Below are 22,028 nucleotides of genomic sequence, written 5' to 3'. Positions count from 1 at the left end.
TAATGACGAGCTCCGCAAGCAATTAGAATGCATTCAATTCAGTCTGAGTGTACACAAATCATCTGCGCGAGTGGTCACTCAACCTTGACTACTGCCGTGTGTATAGATCACGCAGTGAATGAACATAAGTCAAGCTGATGTATTGCTTCACTATACAGAAAGAGGGAGTTTTGAGAGACTGAAACTGATCAAATTTAGCATTATTCTGCAATATACATAATTAGGCCTGAGATAATTTCTGTCTGGACAGGAAGCCTGGGACTGCAGGGGAAATGTGGCATCAGAAAGAAAAGTAGACTGCACTTCAAAATCTAGTACTGTAGCTTAATTCTGTCACCGAATGATGCAGCAAAAATGAGACAAGAAAGAAAAGGAAAAAAACAAAGACCCAGAGAGCAACTCCTACATAAACCAAAAAATCCAAACAATGCAACAGTTGCATAAGAAAAATAAAAGACTTACTCAAAGACAGTTTGTTAGTGTTGTCCTTTCCTGGTAATAATTTTACCCCTCTGGATTTTAGCTCTCCAGAGCTTTTCACTGGTCGAGAGCAACAGAAAGAGTTCATTAGATAAAAGAAGTTACAGTATTAGATGTGAGAAGCTACAGTACAAGTGTTTCTTTCTCTGGATATCACTTGGTCCTATGAAGAAAATCAACATGTAATTGCTACTCGTGTGCATCCTTTCTCAAAATGAATGAGTTCAATGGCTCTGATGCCTTCCTAAGGGCTGCCTTGGCAATTCTATAAAACCTAAATTAGTTTTTCATGTTTGTCTGTTAATAATACTCAGACATATTAAACAGTGGATAGAAATTGATTGGTCAGAGCAGATTTAATGGTTATAGCTTGTGGGGGGAAATAGCACGCCGAATCAAAGAGGAGCCCGAGGACTGCAATTCTACATAACTTTAGACTGACTTATTAAACACAGCAGGGCCCAGATCTCTCACAAAAGCCAAGTGATGCAATCAGCTGTCATAATTTTGAACTAGCAACAGAATATCCAAAAGCAATTAATGATATATAAAGCAAAACAAACTATAAAAATCAGTGACCAAACAAGACCTGCTATACTGTATGTTCAAAAGCACACTGCATTAAAATAAAACCTCAGTGCTCATCAAGTATCTCCCCCCTTTGCATAAATACAAAAGAATTTTTCAAACAATTGATTTTGTCTTGATTTAATGTGTTGCCATACATGCACTTTGTTGAAAGTTTTTATAGAGCTGTTTATGGCGAAGTTGCAGCTTTCATATCTGGCTCGGGGCCAGGCTCTAAGCCTCTGTGCTAAGGTATGTGAAGCACATACCCCAACTTAAAAGCAATGCGAGAGAACAATGTCAGGGCAATGGATTATTGAGCTGGCAGAGCTGAGTTTTTATCAGAGGAAGTAGTAGAGAATATATAGTATTTATCTCTCGAATATTTGATTAACATAGTCCCTTAGCCCTTTGAAGTCAATGGCTTGAAGCTGGAAAAAAATCTGTGTCCTCTACAGAGGGGACATTAATCAAACCGTTTAATATTCGGTTAGCGTAGATCTAAAAAAGGGTTTTGTAATTACAGTGTGTTTTACAACGAAGATCCCTTTGTCAAAGAAGGGGACCCTATATTACGATGCGTAACTGAAGTAATCATGTCTTACCTTGATACTGAGCCCTGAAGCCTTTGTGGCGGTGGTTGCTCTCCGTCACAAAATGCAGCCGTAGCCAGTTTTTGTTGCTGATGATGGGTGCTGGAATATTCATTCCTGTCAGCCTGAGTGTAAAGAGTCACAAGTAAGAGAAAACATAACGTCATCGGTTTTAACTTTATTTCAACTACATAGCTTTTTGGTCATTGTAATCCATGTGTTTTGTGTTTGTGTGTGAAACTGGGAAGACAAATAGTAACACAGAGAAAAAGGTCTGTGTGTTTTACCCGTGTGCAGACATGACTTACGCTGTGTGAGCTCGTCTCTGTCAAAACTTTGTGTGTTGCTAGACCAGGTCTGTCTTCATGTCTGCATCAGTTCTATTCAGTGTGTGGCTATAGCATCAGGGACGCTCTATAATCATAGACATTTAAAGCTGCCAGGGGCCTTCTCATTTGTCTGGCTAACCAGCTTTGGCTTTTTTTCTATTGCCTTGCTATTCCTGTCATACCACAGTCAATAGCACACGATGTCATTGTAGCCAATAAACAGAGCCTTGGGGCAGGCTGAAAAAAAGGATGATGCAGTTGAGACCCATGTTCCCAAATTGGCTCAGAGGATAAAAAACAATATTTTGTTTGTGTGGGGGTGCTCACAAGTGATGTCTTTGTTACAGATAGTGTCTAGGTGTGCGCCCTTGTGTTAAAGGTCCATTTTCTTTGTAATGTATTTGGCATTATTTGGCATTTTACTGCAGAAGCCACCAAGGGGCAGAGAGAAAAAAGCCAAATGAAAGATGTTATTGTGGCAGTGAGAAAGTAAGAGAGACAAAGAGAGGGTGACTTAGTAGATGTAATAAGTACATAATGTCTACTTGACATTTGATTTCTCCTAATTTTGAATTAATGTTAGCCTTAACCTCATTACCTTAAAGAGTAAAATAAATCTATTTGACAGATTAACGGCTGTTGCATATATTTGTAATTGAATGGTAATCTAAATGTGAATTTTGAATCCTGATATTTGTATTGCATATTATCCATCGTGGGGGTAGATGATGGCAGCTCCGAGAGGGGAATTAAAAGGTAATTGATTTTCACACAAAAGTTGACCTTTCCTCTCACTGCGTCATTGATAAAATGCTAATGACACCGATGTATGGGGCAGAATGACAAAGAGCAGGCTTCAAGAAGCTGAACTATTTAGAGGAAACTGCCTACATGCTTCCTGCAGCGGAAGCTGCAAATTATCACGAGATTCCCGCTGGAAGTGTAGAAGAAAATGGATAGTGACAATAAAGCTATACCCATCAGGAAGGTGCTCAGATGCTCCAGGCAACACAGGAGTGATGTTACAAATTTAAGTCCAGGAGAGGTGAATATACAGTTGTCAACGCAGCAGAAGTTGGCAGAGCAAGTGAAACATGATGTGCCATCAACTGTAAATTATTCCTGAATGACAGATCAATGTATGATAACGAAATGTAATAGCCAGCATCCAAAATCTTCCTGTCACATGATAGTTACAAAGAAAGAAAAAAATGAATTGTGACATGGGTTCTGGAATGCCGGGTTACAACAGCGGAAATAAACTCTGATCATTCCCGCAGCAACTGCGCTCCCACGTGAACACAAGTGAGCTCGCAGGCTGGAGGCCATCAGAGAAGGAAAACAACTTGTGACAAAATATCCACGTGATTGCTTTAGAAGAGATATACGTACTGTATGTATCCAAGGTGACAAGGTATCATGTTGGGGAAAACGTTCTGCGACTGATAATATGAATATATCTTTTTTTTCATACCATTTTCTTTCACAAGCTGTCCTTGTATGTCCAGCTTGTGTTACAATTGAAACAGCAGCTGAATGGTTGCACGGAATAATAATAATTCAGGGCGATACTCAAAATATTGATGCGCACCACTGCTACTGTCATTGTAACTGTCATGGAAACAAATGCATAACTTGTGGAAAGTGGTCTAGCCAGTCTCCTTAAAATAGATAAGAACAAGTGAGTGCTGTCTACTGTTTTCTTATTGTATCTCCTCCAGTGCATACTGAGCGACAAAAGATGAAAGTCCAATTCGGAAAAATAGATTCCTCACATAATGCACTGCCGTTCCATCTCTGATGACTCACTTAGACTCACCATCTATTTGTTCCTTTATAGATATGCAATATGATATTTCTGACATTACTTCTTGGCATGAGTGCAGTGTTTTTATGTGCTTGGTTTCATCTGAGTTATGAACTGGTTCATAATATTGATTCGTGGCATCTTGAGGACGAATGGTACATTCTGACATGGGTTTGTGAGGTACATTTTTAAGCTCTCGTGTAGTTCTCTGGGTAAAATTTGAGTAATTTGAAAGGATGAGGGGTTGAGGGGAGCATGGCAATCTCATCAAAAATACCAACATAATGAGTCCCCATGTGCAGGCTCTGTGGTCAAACGTGGCCTCGAGTCCAGAGAGATAAGCTGAAATCTCCGGTGCCTATACTTATCTTCACAGAGAGGCGAGTTAGACGTAGGTGCACCCAAGATAATGAGCGCTCAATTCAAATTTGTCGGGAAAGATAGGGCCTGGTAATTTTTTCTTTTACTCCCACTCATATTCTATAAAATCTGACAGGAGGGAGTATTTGTAAGAATATTTGATGTGCTCTCCATCCCTCGTCAAATGATTCCCTCTTCAGAGGCTGGTCAGGAGATATACTCATACAGTTTGGTCCACGTCTGACAGCAGATTGGCTCCTGAAAACAGGGAGCCAGTCACTTTATATCCAGTAGCCCCTTACATTGATTGCCATGTTGACTTACCTGGGTCGACTGTCAATTCACATTCCTTCAATTAAAAATTGCATTCTTCCCACTTTGATCACAGGAAAGCAGAGCTTTGGGAAATATTTTGATATTTTGCCTGAGGAGATCAATAATAAATCCCAGAAAGAAGAAATGGAATCTAATACATATGGTAATTTCCGAACTGCTCTGAATATTGTAATCTTCCACTGAGAACCATTTAGCCAATGCTCATATTCAGTGAACCAAGCAAGATATTTCCAGATTGCTCAGTGAAGTAATCTGCTCTAGACTCTCAGCTTTGTTTATATAATTACAACATGCAGAATCAATATTACAGTAGGTAATCAGAAACAGATGCAAATATGCTGGATGAGAGAAAATTAAATTGAGAGATAGGGTTTTTTTCTGATCAAATTACAAAATGTATCGTTAAAACTGTATCTAATATCCACAAAGCCTCTCGGGCTTTATGCTTTGGGGTCATATTTGAAATAATAACTGACATGTAATCCGCAGCTTGTTGTTTTTGCCCTTTTTGAACAAGGCTGTACAATCATATTAAAGGTCAGAAGAATAACAAATAACAGTTTCCTCGGTTTAGCAAGACTCCAATGTCGGCTTTTGTAACAGGAAACAGATTTTCTTTTTTTTGTCTATTTTCACTGTGATTGATGTGTAGCCTCACATCAACCTTCCCCAGCGTGACAACGATGGGATCAATAAACTCATTTGCAGAGATCTGATAGAAATCTTCAATTGATGAAAGGATAAAAGCTGCTAACATGTGTCAGCAAAACATATTTTCATGCCCGATGGTCCTGGATTTTGTGGACTCTCAACTATCACAAATTGGTTTTCATAATCATAATCATCTATCATCCACTTTCAGGAAACTGGTTGTCGAAACTGGGCAGTTCGAATGTTACTATGTTTTCTATCTTATAGCAACTACTACATTTGTCTGAATGATTTAAACATTCATATGCAATTACATCTACAGATGCGAGACAAAAACCAACAATAAGTGATATAGTAAAGCGTTGTTCCTAAGATCGCATATAATCCACAGATTGTCAAAGATTTGTCAAGTCTCTGAACTCTACAGTAGAAATAAACCAAAAGATATTCTCTCATTTGATGTTTTGATGATGATGGGAGAGAGCTGAGAACACATCATTAGAAGGCTGTAATCTTGAGACAGTAAAGGCCATTAGTGATGAGTCCATAACGCCTTGTTAAATGATTTAACAAGGCGTTCATGTTTTCAAGAAAATGTGTTGAAAGTTTTAACGGAGAAACACCAAAATCTACCAAAGCTCCTTAATAACTTGAAGATGAACATTTAAAAGCTGCAAGTTACACAACTACTGACAAAAAAGGACCCATCTCATCACAAAGTTAACACAGGCCTAATTTTCAGAATTTGTATGTGGGATATGTTTGTTGATCTCATTATTAATTATATTAGCTATCTATTGAATTATGTCTTTAACTCCTATAATCCAGCACCACAATAATTATGTCAGGGCTCAACGTTTCTTAATTTGCAACTCATATTTTGCCTTCCATATTTGTATTCAACTTTAACACTTGATAGCCGCCTGTATTACCACAGGTTAAGGGAGGATAACAAGTTAAACTGGGTCACTCTTCACGTCTATTTGCCTGAAAAAGGCTAAAAGGAGATGAATCTGTCTGACTTTGAGGTTCCAGCCTGTCAATTATTGTTAAGGAGTTCTAAACCTCAAGGGTGAATTGACAGTTTTGCTTGTCTCTGACTGCTGCTTGTGCTACATGTGAGGATGCTTCACAGTTTAGGTGTCCAATGGCCTTGTGCACCGTCATAGACACTAATAAAAAGAGGGGGAGCAAGAGCAATGAATTTTATGGGCATGGGAGAATTGGTCGCTTTGAATCGTGTTTGTTTGCTTGTCTGTTTGTTTACCTGGCAGAGCAAAAGCCATCTGTCTAAAATTATTGCCCTGCTGCACTCAAGCTCACTGGGTCCCACTTGGATTCTAGGACTTAAAAGAGTTCTGCCTGACATCGTCTGACATTTGGTGACATGGATTAACGTCATCTTGGAGTTTCAAAGTATTCAAGTGATGTGTGGGGTCTTCTCATCACACACAAGTAAACCTCCTCTGTATTTGTTATTCTCCTTAGACACTAGATTGTAGAAAAAAATGTAGCTGAAACTAATTTTATTTTTTATCAGATACAAATGTACCAGCCTAACTGAAAGGATGTTCTTTATATTAAAAATATTGCTTGGATGTTGCTAGTGAAAAGTTAAAAAGAAAAAATGTCTCTTAAATTTTAATAACTTTATAATTGCTGAGACCCTTAAATTTTGGGGTCAATGGATGGATCTAAAGCTCGGCTGTAAATCTAAAGGAAAGACAGAGAGATGACAACAAAAACTCAACATTTGTGTTTTGCAATTCATAATATAGCTCAACTTGTGACTTAGAAGGGTTTAATTAATCCATATAAATCTCATGTGTTATTCATAAGAGTTTGATATTTTGAAATAAAAAATAATGATGCACGTAGTATTTTCATTATGTGCAGTTCTAAGATCTTATAAGAAACCTCTTAATGGAAAAAATTACTACTAATTTCTACTATGGTCAATGTACAAATATGTTGTTTACATTTATACATACCTTTTTTTATTTTTTTTTGTTCTATCCCAGAATAACTTATAATAAATTAAAATAAAAAGTAATAAAATATGATTAAATATTTAACCATTTAGAATCATTTTGTTTAATCCTGTACAGTAGAAGACATGATGACACAAAGCATATGCCACTGGGGGCATTCCTGTGACAGTTAAATCTGGAACTATTATACCTAAAAGAAGTGGTTACCTGATGGTCTGTCAAATCACATCAGCGTCATCTTATATCGCCCCCCCCCGTCACACTCTCTTCGGCTACATCAACATACAATACTTTGCAGCCATCGGCACACTCAACCACCTCTCCATTTGACTCTCTCTCTCTCTCTCACTGACCGTGTCTCGGACTCCAAATGACAACTCTCAGGGACAACAATGCTTGCAGCTCAGTGATTGAGTTTCAGGCAATTATAATTAATGCCCGACAGGATAATATAAACCTGGTGGATGCTCATATTCGCACAGGACGCGGAGAAGATGGATAACCTTAACTTCAAGGTTGGGGGTCAAAGCCATTTCATATTTCCTTGTTTCAGTCGGGAGTCACTTCTAAATTAAGACTACAAAGAAAATAAGTGTCTGAAGACTGCTTTTCAAACAAATCTCTGTCCAAGATTCATGTGCACCTTCATTTGAATTATGCAACAGGGATTCACATGCCTTCTCTGTGAATTGATTTAATTTAATTCAATCATAAGCAAAAGGAATATTTAAAATATTCTCTGCACACAAATGTTCATGAAAATTAATCTGAAGGTACATTTGCATGCCATCAGCTGGCTTCCTTCTCTTTGCTGTTGCTTCCAATACATGCACTTCAAATATTGCATGGTCAAACCATACATACTGAACCTTTGTTCCTTTGCATGCTTTGACGATTTGAGTAGGCAGGCCTTCTCGTTATCCAAAGAACTGAGACAGAACCCTAAGGCAATACAGACTCGTCTTACCAACCCCCCACCACCCTTTGGAATAAACTCTGAGCGGCCAACTTCTTACGATCAGTAAATCTAGAGACAAAACATATTTGTTCTCTCTCTCTCTCTCTCTCCAGGTGTCCATTGCAATTGCTGTTTTCCCATCCTGTAGCTCATTGTTGCAACCCAAGCAATCAAAGTGTTAAGGGATCTTTCTTTGCATCGCTGCCACTTTTTTGATATGCAGTGCTGAGAAAGTTTGGTCTTGGTTTATTTACTTTACTACTACTACTACTTTACTACTACCTAACCCTTTAATGAAAACATTCTCTTGTGAGAGACAGAACTGACTCCATACTTTTAACGATTGTGATAAATGTCTCCTCACACAAATCAAACCTTTCTGTTAACACCTTGTCAACACTGTGCTACACACACATACCTATGTCCATGTATACCAAAATGACTTACGTACCAATTAAATGACCATCTGATCAAAAGCAAATACTAAGTTCCTTCTCACAGCCCAACTCACCAGATGGTTGCCGGTTCGGATCCCTCTACTTCCAGATAATCCGACTTCTCCTCCATCTGAAATTCAGTGAACACCAGGGAGATGGTATCCCCCGGATCCGCCAGGATGGTCCACTTACACTCCCCACTGGTGCCCAGGCCTGCAGCACCTCCTACTCCTCCGGTGCCAAGGGAGTCGCTGCTGGGGAAATCGAAGCTGGAGATGAGCCCGCTGGAGCCCCTCAGGGTGCCACCACACGTGTCCTCCGCTATCAGTCACAAAGAGAAAAAGCAGGGTGGTGAGGGTGCGAAGAGAAAAAAAACATGGTCTCTTATTTCGGAGCCATTATTCAAAGTTCAAAATGGGGAAAAGTGGCTGCAGGCGTAAAATATATGTACCTGTCCCCTCAGATGAATGTAAACTAGACAGACCAAAGTGGAAGCTGATGCCAGAGCTGGACAGGTCATATAAAAAGGAAGCTGCACAAGTAATTTTTATTGGTTTTCACAGGTCTGAGTTATGGAGTCTAGTGACAGACTAATTAACCGGTCAGTCAATTAGTTGCTCAATAAGCTAATTATAGCACAATTACTGAATTGATAACAGTGTGGAATGCAAGATTAAAAGGTTGGTTGTGTTTTCTTCACAATGGCAACAATCATGAAGCATTCACATGAGTGAATTGGCAGAAAATATTTAGCAATTAATTGTGTACTAATTCCATCATGGTTTTGTTGAGCAGCTTCTATGTGATAGGAAAAGTCCTTACTCTCTCTCTTTTGTGCTTTTTCTTTCTCCCCCCATCTAGTCTCCTTCCTCCATCCAAGAGTCAGTAATTCATGTCCTCGGAGCCCCCTCATGTTTCAGGAAACAAACAAATGGTGATAAACAGGGCTTATAATGCTGTGAAATTGTATATTTTTTCAGTGTGGGGAGCGTGGCACGTCAGCTGAATGTTAATGCACTCCACCATAACAGTGGCTTGCTCTCTTTCACTCCAAGTCCCTTTTCCCTTCTCTCCCCCACCCTTTCTAATATCTCTCCATCTCTCTCTCCGTTCCTCTCTTCCGAACCCTCTCAGATCTTTAATACTATTACTCGCCGGCCTCTATCCCTGAATTCGTTTTTTTTTTTTCCTCCCTTAAGAATTGTAATGATGGTAGGGCTTTCACAGTTTTCACATCATTTAAGACTAATATGTGACACTCAGCTGTGCCAGCTGAAACCTTTGATGGCTCTGCAGCGCTACACTCAGGGCTGTCAAAGCAGCAAGCCTTGGAAAATTCCTGTATGCTGCATTACACGATTGGTCAAGGAACAAGGAAGCAGATGTATGAACTTCAAAATAAGATGAATAAAAAGAGGGAAAAGACAGGAGAGCAGAGGCTGCTACTTAGTTAGCATGTCCTTTGACACATGCAAGTCTTTATAGGAAGGGCAGAGGTGGCAAAATTATACAGTGTGAGATATGATGTCCTAACATATATGATTCATATCAAGGGCAGACTCCTTTTTAGACTGCACCAAGGCCAGGCTTTCATCTGTTGAAGGCCTGCAGACTTGTAACAATGGAAACGTATGGACTCATAATTTGCTTCTGCTTTAAATTCATTATACTCTCCAACATAGAAACGTGTGCCGAGTGAGAAATTGTATATTGTTTTGTATATTGCAACTGTAATGCATTAAAGCTGATATCTCAAAGATTGCCGAGCAGATCTGTAGAGTAATTGGCTATGGGCTGAAATTAAACATTAAAGTGCTGCAGAGGAGCAATATCACTTTTTAACATCATGTCAGATAGTCAGCATTAAGTGTCCTCAAGGCAAGCAAGGCAAAAAGAGCAAGAAAGACAAAGAGAAGTGCAGGACAGACGACAGAAAAAAAAGGGAAAAAGTAAGTGAAAAGGAAAGAGACAAGTGGAGAGATAAAAAAAAAGGTGCGAGAGGAAAAATAAAGTAAAAGTAAATAAAAATGCTGATCAGTCCGAAAGGTCCTGTTGTATGTGGCAGAGGTAACTATCCAGTCGGTAAGAAACTACAGACTTTTGTAAAACTAAAGGTCCAAGTCATTTTGTGGTTTATGTGTTATAAATTACCCAGTCATATTTCAGCGTAGGGCTTCCTCGGGGGCATGAGATAGATTTCCACAACCACATTTATTCATGATAATAACATCACTTATAACTCATTAATGTGTCTACAATTGTAGCCAATTAAATTGCACTGTAAAATGAATTAGATGCTCAGGAGAAATTCATTGTGGTACAGATGCACTGAAACAAATTTCTTAGCAGTTTCTTTGAGACGCATCCATGCATGGTACTGTAAAATCATTCACAAGCAAACTGCTGTCGGAGGCTTAAAAAACGCTTTGCCGCTTGAGAATTTTAAATGGCTCCAGCTGGATAATGCCTCACAGGTTCTATATATTCACATGCAGCGTGTCACAGAGATGTATGGCAGCATTTGAGGTGCAGTTTGCCAACAAGGTTTAGGTGCATAAAAAGAGGCAACCGAATGCTGGGCAATGTGTTCCTTAACAAATCATTAGAGCGTGCTGTGGATCTAAAGACAAAGTAGTATCCGTTTCTTTTAAAAATAGTGGCTGTATTAGGGGGAAAAAAGATGGTGGTGAGGATTAGGACTGCTTTAGCTGAGCTCATTTACATCCCCAGCATCAGCAATCTAATGCTACTTGAGGAGGGATTAAGCCTCTCTCCCCTTGACTTTGATCAGATATACAACACTTGTCTTTCTACTAAGAAATACTCACCCCCAAGTATAGAAGGAAGGAAGGAACTGGTGTATAATTTTCTACACTACCTCAGATTTTTCCTTTGTAATAATCTCTGTGTTAATGCAAAGGCAGCGACTGTGTCTACAGTAAGTCCCTCATTTGCTCACCCACAAGTCCAGTTAAACATTGATAAGGTTGAGAAGTAGTAGGGAGATGTGTAATGGGTGCGGAGATGTAATTGTGCATATTCCTGGGAACATTTTCATTATAGTGACAATCTCTCTGTAATATCAGGTTTTAGAGGATGATGATTCACTTAGCAATATGGCACCACAGCACAAATTAGCATGCTGCATAGCAGTGAAGGGACTTCATTTGGTTATGTTTTGTAAAATATGTGACGGCCCTCACATCAACATATCATACGTCTAGAATCAATGAATATTGAATATGTAAACGCTATTAAATATATTTGCCTGTTTTCACTTATCATAGCTAGTAGCCTTGTGAAATTTACAGAGCTACGTTCATATCAGCCTTCATGTGGAGAACGATTCAGCACTCACTTGGACGGAAATATATTGCCATGGGCAAGTGGGGACGTCCAGTTTTCTAATTTGAATTTTCTCAATTTGTCTAGTAGAGGGCTGGAGAGGCACCGTGTGTTTAATCCAGTCACACAACCAGACATGGAAATGGTTTAAAATGCAAGGCTCTTATGTGACCTAATTTTCTCATTCTGTTAGACAGTGGCTGGCAACAAGAATGACAGTGTATCAATAGACCCTATTCTCATGTTACCACACTGTCCCCGTTTTCTCTCTCGCTGCCTGTTTTAATGAATGTCCATGGACAATTTCAATGGAAGAAATCGAAATGGGCCCCAGCGAGGAGCAGCAGCAACTCACAATTAGAATAGCCATTAATTCTCGATCCCACTGCCTTTCTGCTTAGAGTTGATTCTGTCTGGTCGTTTACGTCAGTATTTCAGTCTCTTTCACTCTACACTTACACCATCTGTACACTTACACTCTGCTGCTCTCCGTTTGCCCTCAACCTTTCAAGATCTCTTTCAAGGAGACAGTGAGTCAGGATAAAAACACATTTGTGGCTGATCTAAATGGGATAGGGACTTGGCAGCATGTTAGGCTTTATAACTACAGTAAAAAAATAGTGTTACGGCAAAATTACAGGACTCCTGCTGCCCCCACAGCCACTACAAATCATATAAACTCGGCTTTTTTCATAACAGAAACATGATGGTTGCATGGAGGGTGCTCTTGTCTAGAGGCAGAGGGGAAAAGAAATGCTACCCTAAACCAGTTGATCCACACCGACTTCAATGCTGGGCCTTCAGGCTAAACACAGCAGCGGCCACTTGAAATTCGATGAAAGTTGACAACTCTGTCCAGTGAACACACTTATATCTGATAAGGCCACGGTGCAGTAATGACGTTTAATATCGGTCAAGCTGGGGTTCTACAAAGCTTCAATATCAAACAGCATTTGTATGCGAAGTTGGGATTGTATGCATCGCTGCACTCCTCTCTTTTTCCTCGTCTTTTCTGTTAGTACACACAAACGTTCGGCAAACACAGTGGACATGGCGGAGAAGAGAACTGGGAAAAAGATGAAAGACAAAGATACTAACAAAAGCAGGTGACTGGTTGAGAGACCGAGGTGTTGGCAGACGGTGGGGGGTTGTTCAGTGGGTTGGGGAGAGATTTTTGTGTTGCTGTGTGTTTAGTGTGAAACAATTGGTGATGAGCAGAAAGGGCAGGATCTCTGTGGAAATAAGATCAAAGGACCATCTGCCTACATACAGGATCTGGGGCCGGATTTAGACAAGAGAAAGTGTGGCTCAAGCAGAGCCGGGCCTGAAAAAGGAGTGAGGATTCTGGCCCCTTGCGACACAGGCTAACACCATCGCTAAATGGAAAGGAACTCTCCCATCTGCAGCTTTGTGGTTCCTTCAAGCTCAACCGCTTCTCAAACATATGCTGCACCATATTCTTTTTGCTGTGCTTTACATTGTAAAATGAGGTGGTTTGAGTAAATATGCTCTACTGGCTATGGGATTTCTTTTTTAGAAATCTCAATATAGAAAACTAATACAGGACTTCTTAAAAACCATGATTTAAAGTACACAGAGGCAAAACTTTTTGATTCAGTAAATAATTGTCACATCAGTTAAAGTTGTATGATGCAACATACAGCACTATTCTGTTTGATTGGAAGGAAATGATTGGTAGATGGGAATAGCTCTTAATCCTTCTCTTTAAGAGTGTTTGCCTGATAGCTGTTTAGTTGTCCTTGCAGTATAATATATGACGTGGTGGTTGTCTCTAAAAATAACAGAAGCACTTACTGGGAGGTGGTTTGGGGTAAAAGGAGGCTGACACAGCAAATGTAAAGGAAAAGGTGTAACCTGTAGGGAATATGCGCATCACAGGTTTGATGTTCAGCCAAACTGCAATAAACACCTACACCTCTTCACTGAAACAGCTCTCCCGTGTAAAACAAAATCAGTGACAAAAAGCTGTTGAATTGTCCACAGGGAGATTTAGACAAGCGTCTAGTATTGATAAAACCTAACTCACTATGCTTAGCTGCTCTCAGTGATTACAGCTGAAACAATGTTGTAAAATTATATACTTCAGTGAAATTTATTTGGGTGCTTCTGTACTGTGCATTTCATCACGATGTAAGAAAATCCCACTCTAGCACCATGCCCTTCTACATTTATTAATGAGTGGATTACTTGCATCAGAGTGACAGGTCCCGTTTAATCACAGCATGGTATGAAGAGCACAAATCACGAAATCAGTCGTTCATCATTCAGATGTCAGAAAGAAACCCTTATGTTACAGAACGTTCTTCACTCTTGTGTTCCTGATGGTTGAGCAAAGGAGCTTGTTGAGATAAATTACCTACATGTGCCATCTTTAAGGGTTCAAGTCTTGGGCAACACTGTTTCTTTGACTATGCAAGAAAGTTTCTTACTAGAAAATGAAGGGGAAAAAAAATAGTTTCCAAGTGTAGAAAAGACGATCTGTTCCGCTTCAAGCTTTGCAAACTTTTTGAAATATCTTACAGCAGTAAACTAATGTTGGTACTAGCTGTGCACTCAAACAGTGTAGGTCCACATTCATTTTCACTTTGTATTTTTTGGGAACTGCCAAGTGCATGCGAAATGAGGTAAATACTCATTCATAATGTGGTACAGTTGAAAGGGCAAGGTGAAGAGCTATTCTCCAAGACTCCAAGATATGAAACCCAAAGCAGTTTCAATAGTCAGACCTGAAAAATACTCCATCCCATATAGCTACAGACAAATTTTACCCAGAGATAAATATTTGGTCAAAATTAATTGCATTCACATGTAACAAGGTAAAAAGTCTGTGTCATCCATTTCATTTTGGCTTCACTTGTCCTAAGGTAGACGAAGAATTTGAAGAAAAAGTTTTCCACCATGTTAAACTGACATATTCAAGTACCAGCAGTCACAGTATTTTCAATCTGCCAGGCAGGATGAAAAGGGCCAGTAAATACTGCAGTTGGACAAGTTTCAGGTGTGACTGAATAATGTGACATTTTAATTTCAAACCCACTACACTATCAAACAGTCTTTCTTCCTGCAGTCCCTCTATGCCCAGGCTGCCACTGTTCCATCAAATGTTTTGGGAGCTAGTAGGTTACCACAATGGACTTAAAGTAAAGGTGGGTTTTTTACTGTCCAACATTTCTTGATAGAAATAATAAACGTGTGTGCTTTTATTCTCGTAGTTCCAGTAAGCTGGTGTTGCTACCCATGCAAGAGAGGTGACCAAGACCTCAGTAAGACAGGAGTTGCCCTATTAATAATAATTGTGTGTCTTGTGCAGACATGTACCACATTTTACTATTTCTGTGGCAGAGACCAATCACCCAGTCACACAAACTGCCAATTATTCGAAAAAATGTAATTTGAAGCAATTAAAGACATCTGGGGGCAATGTCCCCTTAAAAAATTCAGCAGGCAGAATTCTGCATAAACACTGTAGAGACCGCTTTTGGTTTGTATGTTCATGCGACAAATGTACAATCATCAGTAGACCTCAACTTAACAACGGTCCTGCTCTGCACAAGCTACTGTGTGCGTGTTTGCTACGGTGTCCCGCCTATGTGGGCATGCAGGGTAATAATCAATGGAAATCAAATTACATAAACCAATCACCTTCTCATTTTAAATGATTTGGGGTATGCTTAAAATATGTAGATAACAATTTTGTTCTCCATACTAACATTTCATTACATCTCAAAGCTGGAGGGAAAAAGTTGGCTTACGAAAGCAGCAGATGCAGTTAAAATGGTGAATAGCTCATTTTCAGTAATAAAACATCCTCACCTCTGCATATTGGCACAGGAAAGTCCCACACTGACACTCCAGCTGCGTTGGTGACACAGGTGAGGAGTGAATGTCCGTCCAGGACATAACCGGTGACACACCGGTAGCGCATCTTGTCTCCTACATTGAACTGAGTTCCATTCAATATGCCTTTGGGTGGAACCCCAGGGTTTCCACAAGAACTGCTTCTCAGCTCTGGAAAATGGAAAGAGAAGACAGACTTGTTAAGACTAACTATGTGTTGCTACAGTATATAGAATATAACAGTGTTCATTTTATCTTTAATCATTAATGTTAAGCCATTAAATACAATTTCCATGATTTCTTCTGCTTAAAAGACTTCTGTTACATGCAAGTTGGTAATCTTGGCTTTAGTACCGGATCTCTACTTTAACTGTTAATGCAGGTAGCTACTAAATTTCAGCACAAGTCTGAATTGTATGCCAATGTTACTCAAATGCACAATTACGACTGAAGATCTTAAATTATAAGAGAAGATAATTGAAAGGAATGCCCAAGGAGTGCTTAAGTACCGCACTGTGTCTGACCCATCTTTTATATATAATAATATATATGTTAACATTTCACTACATAACATATCTATAGGTGGGAGCAGCCATGAAATGCGTAGAAAAGCAAGTAAATTAGCACAAATGTAGACAAAAGGCAGGAAGAGATGAAAGCAAGGAGTGGAAGAATGTTGATTATTGATCATTGCGATATGAACATGTGCAATAAACACATCCCAGAAGAATCTAAAAAGGCAATAAATTAGGTTACATTTGGAACAAGTGAATTCACACAGGATTCTCAATAGCTTTATATGACTAAGGCCCAGTGCCTGCGCCAAATGAACTTGAGAAAACTATACTGAATGTCCTCTACTGCGTTTTGGTGTCCTTTATGGTTAGACTGCAGCATCTATCTTCTGACACAAACAACTACACTCGTAGCGCTGTAAGTCTAATCAAAACCTTTGCAAGTAAATAGCCAGTAAGAGTCCTTAAATCACACCACCTCAACAAGCATTAAACACATACAAAAGAGATATGCTCAACTGCTCCCATACAATGCGGTCAAAGCTGTTGACTATGTACAGTATGTTGACGACTAGCTTAGTGTGCTAGCCTGGAAACCAGACCCATCAAAATGGGGAGGGTTTGATATGATGACAGAGAAAGAAGTGTCCAATGGGTGCGCAGCAAAACTTTTTTAGTTAACAAACAAGATGGCTGCTGCGGATCTGTTTAATCCACTATCGAGACAGTATTAAACAAATGTGACTGTATATTTTCTCTAAAAGAAGAGCAAACAACTGCTTCCCACAGTAATGTTTAACACCAGACCAATCTGCAAATTCTAAGGTAACTAAACCAATGATAGCAAAAAAAATCAATTTCTAAAAACCATCCACATTTAAAAGCTACATCATCAAATGTTAAAGACATTCTTGACTAACCCTTGCACGCAGCATAACTTTATTTGTGGGTAATGATGAATAAAACCCAGTGATTGGGCAGGCCAAGAAACAGTAGTCCATGTTTACACCAAAATAAACTGTGTATTAGATGGACAGATGAATAGATGGGTGGAGAGAGATAAAGTGAAAAACATTTAAGACCCTGATCCTAATCTTGGTACAGGCCATGTTTCTCACCATCTTTATGGTCATCTCATGGTTATCATGGTTATCTCTCTCCTGGCAGGCCTCCCTTCAAGCACAGTGAAACCCTTACAGATTATCCAGAATGCAGCGGCACGTCTGGTCCTCAATCAGCCTAAAAGGGCACATGTCACTCCACTGCTCATTGACCTCCAGTGTCTACCTAGGGTTTCCATAATCTAATTCAAGTGACTAATGGTTGCCTACAGAGCAACTTCTGTTTCTGCGCCCATTGACTTGAGGAGGAACACCCCTCTCCATCTTTAAGAACCTCTTGAAGACTCATCGCTTCAGAGAGCACCTCCACTCCTTACATCTCTAAAATCCTAATCATCATTACTTTGCACTTTTGTCCCATTTCTTTACACAATCTTCTACACTCTTGTCTTATTGAGCATATTTAGCTCTTTGCACTAACTTCAAGGTCTGCTGCTGTCCTGAAGCTTTAGTGTTGTCCCTCAGTTGTACATTTCTAAGTATAAAAGTGCCTGCCAAATGAATAACTGAATGAAACTGATAGACACCTGTCTAGTTGCAATAACCAGGAATCTTATAAAAAAAAAAAATCTAATTACTAATCCACTTTACACTGCATATGCTCATATGCACATCCCTCATACGTATGGTCTCTAATGAATGCAATATAAAACCTCAGCATCAACAGCTCAACCGACAGCTGTTTATGTTTATGAGCAAAATGAAATGCCATCAGACTACAACAGGAATAAAGGAGGAAAGCAGGTTTGGGACGATCGAAGTCTATTAACCTAAATTATTGATGTATGAATGAAAGGTCAGTAAGGAGAATTCCATCCCAGACAGTGACACAATGCAATGCACTAAAAAAGAAGGCTCAGTAAATCAGTGTGTTCCTTTATCTTCAGCGAAGTTCTAATCCTTTCAATAAATTATTATTTTCTGCTTTGCAAAACAACCAGTGACCTATTTCGACATAAAATGTTTAAATGAATACATTTTAAACTTTTTTTCAAATTAAATATTAGGTCTAATCATTACAAAAATTAAGATTTAGTCCAATTGATTTAATTATTTATCTCATCAAATGTTGAAATATTTAATTATTTGATCCTTGGTGGCTGATACTGATAAGTCATAATGGCGTTTGGAATTTGAGAATGTTATATGACAATGTTATTAGTAAAATATTAATTGCAAACTGTCCAATAACTATTGGAATCTTATTTTCCCCCTTGTGATTTTCATCAGAAATTTGGCTAATATATTAGATGAAAACTTGTGAGAAAAATGGCCAAAATATAGCTCTATATCAGAATGATAATTAATCAATACAGCAATTTCACGTGCACGTCAATGCTGGACTTGGTCACTGCCCCAAATGCCCTGATGCGAGTGAAATAATCTTTCCAACCTGAATGGCTGAGCTCAGCTGCAACAAGAAATGGCTGAGATTGACAACACTCAGCAGAGTTGAGAAATGAAAGGATCTGATTCTGATTGGTTATTTCAGGGTGTGTTTCCATACAGTGTTTTCCTTGCGCTTTCATGCTGCTCTCCAGGGTAAAATCCTTATACTACGTCAAGTCGTCTTGTACACTTGGCAACGATGTCTGCGGTGGGTAAAGAAAGCTGTCAACCCAAGCCCAGGGTAAGTCTGGGAGAGCAACTTAGTACGGTATAGACTCTGGCTTTTATTTGATAGTTAGTATCTGCAAAAAACCTGGCTTGTTTACAACATTACGTGAAAGTCGCTGTCACCCTGACTGATGTGGGGGTGAGGAGTGAGAACTGGCAGAGTTAGGATTCCATGCAGACTTCTGCATGACATCTAACCAGCACAAGGGTCAGTGGTGAGGTGGGACAGCCAGACTACCCACTATTACATTCACATGAAGGTGAAGTACTTTGCAGTAGCGAATGTTTAAACATGGCAGCCTGTCTTCTGTGACATGCCTGAGGTGACAAAGGTTCACTTCGGAAAATAAGTCATGGTGATGTGACAAAAGTGACACAATTTAAATGGTCAGTTTGACCATTTGTTAAATCAGATATAATGAAAAACAACTTAGAAATTTTGAACCCTGATAACTTAACAGGACTTGAGTAATTTGTTTTTATAAGGTTTGCTGATCTGCTGTATTATTTTGTAGCCATGCTTCGCTGTTATTATCAAATGCAGCTACGTACTTTAGGCTGCAATGAATATATGCATCACTACATGGCACAGCATGATCCTTGGCAACAAACAGCAAATATGTCTCCATGGGAGTTAGTGAGTCTGTGAAATTGAAATTTATCTGAAAGATCAGATTTATGTGGTTCAACAAAATGAAAGAAAGCATATCACAGGCAATCTCAACGTCTGCAAACTCACCACAAAAACCCTTTACAGTTTGATGCAGACAGCATGGGATTAAAACTCAGCACACTGCCGAGCGGAAAACATTTGCATAAAAAAAGGAAATCAACTGATCAGCGACTAATGCTGTGTGCTACTAGATGTCAGTAAATACTCCTATTGACCACAAACCTTTTCCCAGAAATGCCGTCTCTCTCTCAAATAGTCTGCAATTCGACATTTACCAAACAAAGATGTTGTCTGTCAGGGGAGAGTGCTTTCGCTATTTAACACTCATAGACCAAAATAAGGCAGTAATAACAACTTGATCAGCTACTACAGACCTAACACAGCACTGTACTGTATGTGTCAGGTATAATCTTATCACAGAATTTGGATTGAATGTAATTCAGTGTATCTACTATTTTCAATCTATCATTAACAAATAATCAGTGTTTATAAACTCTCATCATGACCTCCATAAAGATGTATACTGCAGCGATATAGGAAAAAGAAAATCAGCAGGACTAAAGGACTTAAAGCTTTACTCTTAGTAAGTGCTGCTAAAGTGAGCTCTAGACAGTGTCAGGGTTTTGCTGCTATAGCCCTTGACTGCTGGGGAACTCCAACTCCATTATTAGCCTATCATTTATTATTACAATTTTTAATTGGTACGTTTGTCATTGGCACTGTTGTTAATAACATTACCACATCTATGAATATCCCTTTTGTAATTATAATTATAACAAATTGTTGTCAATACCCCAGGGAAGCCCTGAGGGAAAAGAAATGATAAATGCGTGACCATGCAGTCCTCGTGACAACATGAGAGAGTACTCTATTTACAAAGATTACTGGCTTTGCCCTGCACTACCAACCCACAAATGTAATTGAGGCCTGTCAAGACTCGGTGTAAAATTGTTAAAAAACCAATAACGCAACTTTGAAGTAAACTATTAGTACCATCTCTGCTCTGTTGAGGAATTTCTGTCCTCTCTTGGGAAACTGATGAGTTTTCGCAGGCACCAAGCACGGCCATCTTATCTATGGCAGGCGGTGGGTAGAAGGCTGTCTAGGGGTGTCAATAGATGACGACATTACCTTGACAGAGCTTAATAGGCTACAGAGATCGGAGATGGGGAGATTATCTTGGGACGCCATACGCTGACCACCCTGTAGATCTGTGTAGCGAGCCGGAAGTCTCCTCAATATTGAGCTCTGATAATAAATACTTCTGCTTAAGACATCCACGGTTTCTGTCTTCCTGAATCAGCATCCACTCCATCAAATATTCCATTTCATGCTCTAATGAATATTTAGAATAATTTTTTAACTGACATTGAAGAGACAAGTGTAAAATTGAAAAGTCAGAACTTCATGCACTGTGTGCCTGTACTTGGTGAACCACAGCTTTCCCCTGAACAGAGTTCTAATTTCAGCTGCCAGATGTTTCAGGGACATCGGGCAGATTGCACTCAGCTAAAAAAAAAAATTTGAAGACATAAATAATTTTTGAGGATGACAACATTATCAAATAAATGTAACTGCTTTTATTGTTTGTGTTGCTTTTATGCAAGTGTATGAAGCCATCAAGATTCAAACTGTCTCGCCTGCCACAAAACTGTGCAGCACACTGTACAAGTTCTTTGTGAATTGTCATGTGCACAGTTTCTGATTTATAGAATCACTACTTTGACCCTGATTCAAAAAATACAATCTTAATTGACTATCAGACATTCATTGCTATAATCACTATCTCTGGCAGTTGTTGAAAATACTATATAGAAGAACAAAACAAAACACTCGCTTTCGCAATTAAATGTTTTGAGAAACTCACCCCAGGTCTCTAATTAAAAAGGAACAGATGCATCCCATCTGTAATTACACCAGCACTGACTCATTGCCCTTTGGTATATGGAAAGTCATAACTAATGTCTCAGACGGAAAAGGGTTGTACTCTGAATAACAGCCTACATTTTTCATTGAATTGGGATTTTTACTTTTATGAGGGTTTGAAGAACCCCCTAAAGAAATCAAGAGTTTTAGACACAGTGTTAGCCCTGAGCTAACAAGTGTTGCTGTCTAGAGGACCCTAAATAAATTGTTGATATAACTGAACCCTGGGAAAACAGCTGCTCCTGAACACCAGGGGCTTGGCTGGAGCTAAACCTAATGAAATGCTGCACAAACTTCACCTCAGGGTGGGAAAAAAGATGCAAACAACAGTAATACTGGAGTACTTAATCTCACAAAGAATCACCTTATCTTCAAAATATATCTGATTTAAAAACAATGCATATGGTGCTTAACATAAAATAAAAACAACATGTAAATAGAAGCATCATACATTATGTTGCAGT

The 22,028-nt window shown here is 39.2% G+C and overlaps 1 protein-coding gene across 2 annotated transcripts in view; it reads right to left on the bottom strand.

Moving 5' to 3' along the window:
• The window catches only part of LOC118312027 (CUB and sushi domain-containing protein 3-like), a 181,061-nt gene that overhangs the window by 129,037 nt on the left and 29,996 nt on the right, over positions 1–22,028 (bottom strand). For both annotated transcript variants that reach the window (XM_047335105.1, XM_035636285.2), the window contains exons 4-7: positions 15,689–15,883; positions 8,584–8,830; positions 1,653–1,765; positions 463–540 (exon numbers count right to left, since the gene is read on the bottom strand). In XM_047335105.1, coding sequence (XP_047191061.1) covers positions 463–540; positions 1,653–1,765; positions 8,584–8,830; positions 15,689–15,883 — 633 coding nt within the window. The remainder of the gene's footprint in view (positions 1–462; positions 541–1,652; positions 1,766–8,583; positions 8,831–15,688; positions 15,884–22,028) is intronic.

The sequence above is a fragment of the Scophthalmus maximus genome, chromosome 1, assembly GCF_022379125.1.
Source record: "Scophthalmus maximus strain ysfricsl-2021 chromosome 1, ASM2237912v1, whole genome shotgun sequence".
NCBI classification, from domain to species: domain Eukaryota; kingdom Metazoa; phylum Chordata; class Actinopteri; order Pleuronectiformes; family Scophthalmidae; genus Scophthalmus; species Scophthalmus maximus.
The sequence above is the reverse complement of the archived record's forward strand: the minus strand, read 5'-3'. Positions and strand labels throughout refer to the sequence as shown.